Source organism: Nipponia nippon, unplaced genomic scaffold, assembly GCF_047370975.1.
Source record: "Nipponia nippon isolate SJK-2023a ecotype South Korea unplaced genomic scaffold, ASM4737097v1 scaffold_14, whole genome shotgun sequence".
NCBI lineage: Eukaryota > Metazoa > Chordata > Aves > Pelecaniformes > Threskiornithidae > Nipponia > Nipponia nippon.
Window position 1 is genome coordinate 4,681,962 of NW_028262330.1, and position 7,894 is coordinate 4,689,855.

The window sequence follows — 7,894 nt, forward strand, 5'->3', positions numbered from 1 at the left end:
AGAGGCCAGGTAAATTAACATTTGTGAAGCTCAGTGGCACTGTAGTTTCTGTTTCTGCTACCTAGTTACCTCTTTCAGAGGTAGCTCAGCTAGCTCTCTGCTACTCCAAAGTCAAATTACACAAAGCAAGAGGTCACTTCTGACCTTTCTGTGTTACCCTTCTGCGTGAGAGTTCAGAGGATGATGCGTGATAACACCTAAGAGTTTTAATTGTTTCACCCAAACTGTGATATCACTGAAATGCTTTTACTGCTGAGTCATTTACATTTAAGTTACTGATTTAAGCGAGCCTAACCCAAGAGAAAGTTATCATTCTTCGAAATGATACTTTCTTTCTGAAACACTCAATTAAAAAAAAAAAAAAGATGAGTTCCATTTTCCAGTCATGTCATTTCTTTCTTGATAAAAGAAATTATGAGCTATAAAAGCCTCAGAAACAGCCTTTCTGATTAAAGTTAGCAAGGGCAAAATAGCCTCTGGAGTTGCATACTAAGGACCTGATTATCCCTTCACTTAGATATAAATTAGAAATGACTCTTTTGAAATTGGTGACGTTACAGAGTAAATCCAGTGTAAATATGAGAATTAGAGCCTGTATTATTTATTTCTAGCTTAAAGTAACCCATCCAGAAAGTTAGTAATTATATTTAATAAAATTTGTGTTCTGAAAGCTAAGGATTTTATATTTCATAACCAGAATATAACAGTGTTTCCTTTGCACTTGGTCTTTTCACAGTTCATTTTTGCTGTTACAAGGAAAAATTTATAAGCCTGTATTGCCGCCTTTCTGCTGTCATAGAGCTGGACTCTCTGAAAACCCAGCAATCCCTAAGGGAAGCAATTTCAGACAGTGAAGTCGCTGCAGCCAAACAAAGACACCAGCAAGTTATAGACTACATACAGGTAATAGTCTGTTTCTGACTATTCCAAGGAGATTTTAAGGTGGCTTTCTTAAAAATTGCATAGGGCTGTAATTTGAAATCTAAATGGAGAATTATTCACAGACATCATAAAAAGAGCAGTTGTATCAAAAGTGCAATTCTGTTTTTATGAAATTCAAACCCAGAACATGATTTCCTTAGTTGTTGCTTTTATACAAGGATTTTTATGGGTAAAATCAAATGACAGTTATACTAGACTGTTATAAAGAAATGTGTCAGTCTGCTTGTAAAACTCTCTCCCATCTAATGTGAGGTAAGCTAGTACCATGCTTGGGCATTCATTTGTGTAACAGTTTTTCTCTGTGAATTGAGGACATTTTTCACCATGATAAATTCCCAATTAAAAAAATTAAAATTCAGACTCAGTTGTGGAGACAATCTTCATCAACAACATCACAGTGAAGAAAGCAGCTCTGCGTGCAAGATGGCAAGCTAGCCCCAAAAGCATCTGTAAGTCTGTCCAGCACCATGCAGTGATACTGCTTCAGTCCCCCAGTGCAGAGGGATCACAAATGCTATCATACTTGTCTATATCTTGCTTATTCTCTGTCTCTCACACTGATTTTCCTGTACTGTTCCCAGATCAGGACTTTACCTACTCAACTCAGGGATCTTCGAACTACAGCTCATTGTGCGGCGTAGCAAGGCCTGTCCTTTTGCAAACCATTTTGGCAATTGGTTATCTATAGATAAAACTCATGACCTTTGCAGAATGCATCTATCGACATGGTTGATCTGTCTTCCAACAAGTGAGGTGCAGATACGTTTCCAGCTCTATATTCTTAATATTCAAGCAACCTTCTGTTGCAAGAGGGGCCAAGACAACCATTTATCCCATTGATAATATGTTTGGCCCTCCATAATTGTGAACAAGATGATAATATTTCTGTTCCTCTTTGCTCTGAATTCAGATCCCCTTTGCCTTGTCCACTTTGGAGTTTTTGGCAACCTGCAGGGGGGCAGAGAGGAATGTTCCATTGTACTTTCCCCACTCAATCATCTCCTTCCTTCTCGTCTTCCCATTCTCACACTCAGAAAATCTAGCTTTTTTCCCAGCATGCAGGAGAATTTGGAAAATTTTTATCCTTCACATCAAAAATAAGTATATGTATATAAATATGCATGCACTGTATAGACAGTTCTGTGTTCCTCTTCTCCAAAGTGTTTGAGTCACATATATACTCTGGGAGAACATTTTAAACTTCAGTGTTTTGTGCTGACTTATTGTGACAGTGTAGTAGCCTTGTTAGGTTTCCTCTCAAATGAAAACCAGCTGTATTCCACCTATTGGCAAAAGCATCTCAGCCCACCACATACCGCAATCTTCAGTGGTGACCACAAAACCGCAAGAGCATTTGTGTGATCCTAGATCTAAGACAGCGTTGAAGTCACTACACAAACCAAACATTGTAAAGAGCAAGGGAGTCTATATAAATGCAGTTCTGAAAAGGAGTCAGAGGGCAACTGAAAAGCAAAAATTAAAAAAAAAAAAAAATAACAGCAGATAAGGTACTTGGAGTCTTTACCAGAATGTTACACAGCAAGAAATCTACACACACTGAAACTAAAACTGAAGTTAAGCTGTAATTTATATAGCGTAAAGCTTCAAACATTCCTAAATTATAAAAGAACCACAGTTCATTAAAATGACTGGTCCATTATCCCAGGAGACACTGCAGAATGGCATCCGGGAGAAAACCAACAGGATTTGCATTTTATTAAACCGCATGCAGTATGATTTTTGTTGGGGGTTGAGGGAGGATCACAGAGAGGGAATATAAAATCTCCAAAATCAAATAGGTGAGATGTTTGCTAACTGGCATTCTCTTCATGGAGTTACACTGACGTCTTGAAATGATGTAGGATTATGAATTAATCTCTGAACCATTTGCTGTTCTTATCAGTGTATATTCTTAGCTCAAATTAACTCAGTGGCAAGGCTTGCACTGACATCATTGGAATCGAGATTTCACCTTTACATAAAAATGGCCATACTAGGTCAAAACAAAGATCCATCTATCCAGCTATCCTGTCTCCAACACGGCTCATCAAGAACTACCCTAGCTAATCTGGCATCTACAGTATCCTTGGGCAATAAATTTCACACTTTGAATGTGCATTTTGTGAAGAAGTATCTCCAGCTAAGGGTAGGTGCTGGAGAACTCGTCTTAGAGTACATCAGTCTGCAGTCTCCTTTCCACTGATGCCTCTGTTACTTCCCTATTTGATAATACCCACTGCACAAAGTACCACTCACTTTTGCCTATCCATTTATTGACCCAGGGCTCTCATTCTGCCTTCTTGCAGAACGTAGCTTGTGTAACTGTAAAGCAGTTTCCCTTAAACACTACAACATTAATATGAAGGCTCACTTCTTTAAATGCAGAATCTTCTGCAGCAAGAAGAAGTACAAGGGAAGTTCTAGAAAGGATACTGCAGCAGAAGGGTATTATACTCACAGCTACTGTCATTTGCTGGTTGCAGCAACATTTGTTCAGTCATCAAAGATCTTGAATTGCTTGAAGATGTTAAAAGTGTTCCGTTATCAGAAGACTCTCAAGACCCACATTAAACAGCACCTTTCCTCTCTGCATAATACTTAAAGCTATACCCTGGTATTGATTTAGGCACTTGTCTCTTATTGCCATCAACAGGCATGTGTTAGAACTCTCTTCATGTAGATTTATACTATTAAAATGCATGCAGACCAAAATTATGGTAAGGGAGAAAACCTGCAGTTTGGCTCATCGCTGTGCTTCAACCCTCCATGTACGTATACTCTTCCACATATATGTATATTCTTCTGTTAAAAACGAGGTTTGATCTGAGCACTCCGCTTTTGAACATAATCCTGGGTTTGCAAGGATGCTCAAGAAGTCTTGCTTTCATTCCAGTACAGAATGAAACCAACTGTCAAGTGTGCTACAAAATTGATCAATTTTTTTACTCCATCAAAAGACAATTTTCATTTTCTTTCCATGTCAGAGTTTAGGCCTGGATTCACCCCTCCTAACTACAGGTTCTTAATTGAGGTACCTAATTTGAGAGTCTGGTGGCCCCAAGCAGCCTCTGCAGTGGTGGAGGAGAACAAGCACCTAACCAAAGACAGTTTAGACCACCTAAATCCGAAGTGTCCTGTCAGGGGATCTTGCTTCTCTCTGTTGGCAGTGCCTACACACCTACTTGGGCACTCAAAGAAAGCACACACTTCGGTAAAATTAATACACAGACTTAGCTGTACTTTTTCACCCTTTTTTTCCCTACAGCAAATTGATGAGATCTGGAGGGAAATGAGATGGATCACAGAAGCACTGCAGTATGCAAGATACAAGCAGCCAGCAGCTGGCCTACCCATAAAGAAGCTTGTGGATCTTTCAGAAGAACATTCCCAAAAGAAAATCAGTTCAACCTCTTCACATCTAGATTGTCTTCCTTCACCTCCCCCTTCACCTGAGGCTAGAATCCAGAGGAGAAAAGCTGTGAGTGGTAAGAGAACTTTTCTTTGTTCATCAAGCGAAATCTTTGAACTCACTTTTAATTATAACAGTTCTTGTATGTCTTTTTATAAACGGAGTAAATTTTTTCCCATACCTGCCAAGGTATCCTAACAACCCTTTTACCAAGCATTCGCCACTCAATATCCTGAGATACTTCTACGATCTTTACAATCATTTTATTGTTTTGAACTACTCAGAATAATCGCTCATCATCAGCCAACTTTGTCACCTCACTGTTCCAGATCATTTAATGAACAGGTTGGAAGGGACAAGTGCTATCACTGACTTCTCCATGATGTCCAGAATTAGTATAATCCATCCACAGTGAAAGCTGACTACTTTATTTGTTGTCTACACCAACAATCTGCAATCAATATATGGAGGGAGCTTTATCTCAATTACAGCTTCATTGCTTCAGAAGCTGTGGTAAAGAACCTTGTCAAAAGCTCTTCAGAAAGCTAAGGATGCCTGTGTATTAATTGTGCACATGTTCGAAGTTTTATTAGACTGGTGAGATGTGAGTTACTAAGCAAAAGCTACTGACCCTTTCCCATCACTCATGTATCTATCTGTTCTTCACCATAGCTTCTAATAAGTTGTCTGGAATCTAAGTCAGACTTTTCCATAGTCTCCGTTTGTCACCTTCTGTTTCTCTGATATTACAGCCATTTTCTTTCCATGCTTTGACTGTTCCTCTGCTTTGGAGCAATTCTTTCTTATGCTCCTCTTGCTTTGTTTTGATAGAGCAAATTTTAGTCCCAGTAGTCCAGTTTGATTTAACAGTCATTTTCACATACCTCAGTGTTCTCAGTGCTTTAGACAAGCACTTTAAAACACAGAATTACACAAATAAGTACCCACCTCATTGACCATTATTGCTTCTCTGAACAGCTGGAAAATTAACCTGATGAAAGAAATGGATCACAGCAAATAAAGATGAAGCAAATCAAACAGTAACACCTAATTTGCTAACAGAATAAGGACTTTGGAGAAAAATGTAAACCATCATTCTGCTGAGCTGCCTTTAAGCAACGAGTAAATGAAACAGTAGAAACAAAAGCAACAGATGTTGCCATGACTGTTTTGGTAATAATAATTTGGTTTTTTTTCAAATTGGCAGTTTTATACAGTTAAGAAAAATGAATAAATCTACTCTGATCAGATTAGGTTAAAAGAAAAGAAACCCAAAGACGATGGTGCTTTGATTCGCTCCATTACACAGTCGTGTTCTTTCTCAGCATCTCTCCCTGAGCTAATTTTTCCCCTGTATTACAGACCATGAATGCAGAATAATCCTTAGCTCTGGGACCATGTAACCTAGAGCATTATCTTGTCCTGCATGAGCTTGATTCATTATTGCTGTGCCATATGGTAATTTAGGCTAGGTCAAAGTGAATAGCCAGCACTGTATAAAATCTACGTTTTTTGCCTTGGATCTAATATAAAGTATCCAGGGCGGTGGAGCATCAAGCCATTCTATCCCATATGCCACTACTTATTCTGTTATTGATCCTTCTGTAGCCAAAAGACAGCAGTGATTTCAGTGCCAGTGTGAGTTTTGGTCAACAAATTCACATTTGAATTAAGTGTGTCTGCTTTGAACATACATAATGCACCTGATGGGCAAAAGGGTAGCTTTTGTTCATCTGCCTCCATGTCTTGCCTCAAGCCTCTTATGCACACATACAGTTGCACCCTACTCACAGAGGTATAAATCTGGAGTAACTCAACTGACACCTTTAATAAAAACAGAACCTGGATTAGAGTTTCTCTCTCTCCCAAATCTCCAACTCTATGAAATTTGGTGAAAACAAGATAAAAGAAAACGGATCTTTTCAGAACTTAGTCCCAATTCAAATTCAAGTTCTTCCCTGTATTTAATATAATGAATCCTTTTTTGTTTTCCTAATTCTACCACCACCTCTCTAGCACATCTGTAAATCCTCCCTGACTACTGTATTTGCTGTCACCTAGGGCCATGGACAATTCCACAGAGGAAACACACATACATTTTCAGAATTGTAGATTTGATTCTAAATTGAGAAAAACAAACAAAAACAAAACTATAAATAACAGTCAAGCAATTTCTCTCCTGTGCTTGTCTTCTTAGTGTTAATCAGTTCTCTTTGCAGACTCCCAGCCCTGCTCAGATGAAGAAGGCTGCTCTGAAGTATTCCTTCCAACTGACAGTGACTATGACTCCAGTGATGCATTAAGCCCCAGAGAATTAGACCTGATTTACTCTTCCTCACATGACATATCCCAGCAGGCAGGCAGTGGCCTGGGTGGCAGTGCACCTGATGTTCTCCAAGTCCACGACATGAAGCCTTGCCTAACATTGAAAGAAGGCCTGACAGAGTGTAGTGCCTTTGATACTAATGCTGAATGTTGCACAGAGTATATGAGCAATCTAACAATGTCAGGGCTTACATCGAAAAGCATAGACAAGTCCTCTAGCTCCAAGCAGCCGTTGAGCTTTTTAGGGAAAAAAAAGCTAGGGAAACATCAACACTACAACTACTTCAGCCGGCATCATCGTTGGCTGCGTGTGCACAGCGAGACACAGTCTGGCTCTCTGTCTGAAGGCGTGTATACTCAGCATCTCATGAGATCTTCAGATTTGTCTCAAGAACCTACCTCCAGTGAGCAGTTAAAGATTCCCATCGATGGGTCTCGGAGCACTTTCTTACCTCATGCATCCAGCCTTCCAGAAGACGGGAAAGGCAAGTATGAGGAATCAAGGCAGAACGTCCATAGGATACACGTGGAGCCTTACAAAACAACATTTCTGGGTGAAGAGGGCAAGTCCTGGGCAATGAGCACACAGTCTGTAGAACACAGGGATGTGCACAATGCTATGCAACAGATAACGGGGCCAGATGACGAGTTGGGTTCTGCGGTCTCAGAAGTCTTCAGCAGCACACTTTAACCCCAGACTTCTGCATTGCTTCCCATTGCTTCCCAATGAGATCGTGAGCATTATGCATATAGGGCCATACTTTCAAACCACTTGTAAAAATCCAGCTCCTGAAATGGCAACTCGTGCCACGCAGAAGAATCCTAATCTTTTGACTTCATCACCAGATTTCTGGTCTTACAGGGGTATCTGCCATGATGCAAGCATTATTATTGGCATCTGCAGTTTTGCAGGTAGAGTCATAATAGTCACCACATAACAGACAATCTGTGGCTGCAAAGCCAGTAATCAGGTTTCGCAGTTCTCTGGATTTCCATATGTCGCTGAGCATGCAAAATTGTAAGCATGAGTGGTTCTGCCTGCAAGTTAGCAGAAACTGTAACATCCTTGGTGTTGTCCTGTTAGGACTGTGTCCTAAACTTCTATTAACCTGTTTTCCACCATTTCCTATAAATTTTTCCACTTCTCAGCCTTCTTGAATGGATTTAGGTTGCATACAACTAAAGCGCTAACTGGTCTAGCAACACAGTTAACCCAGA

At 39.8% G+C, this 7,894-nt stretch overlaps 1 protein-coding gene across 1 annotated transcript in view; it reads left to right on the forward strand.

The window, feature by feature from the left end:
- The window catches only part of ANKFN1 (ankyrin repeat and fibronectin type III domain containing 1), a 113,012-nt gene extending 105,645 nt beyond the window's left edge, over positions 1–7,367 (forward strand). The window contains exons 17-19 of the mRNA XM_087750845.1: positions 737–903; positions 4,208–4,427; positions 6,571–7,367. Coding sequence (XP_087606971.1) covers positions 737–903; positions 4,208–4,427; positions 6,571–7,367 — 1,184 coding nt within the window. The remainder of the gene's footprint in view (positions 1–736; positions 904–4,207; positions 4,428–6,570) is intronic.
- The last annotated feature ends 527 nt before the right edge of the window (positions 7,368–7,894 follow it).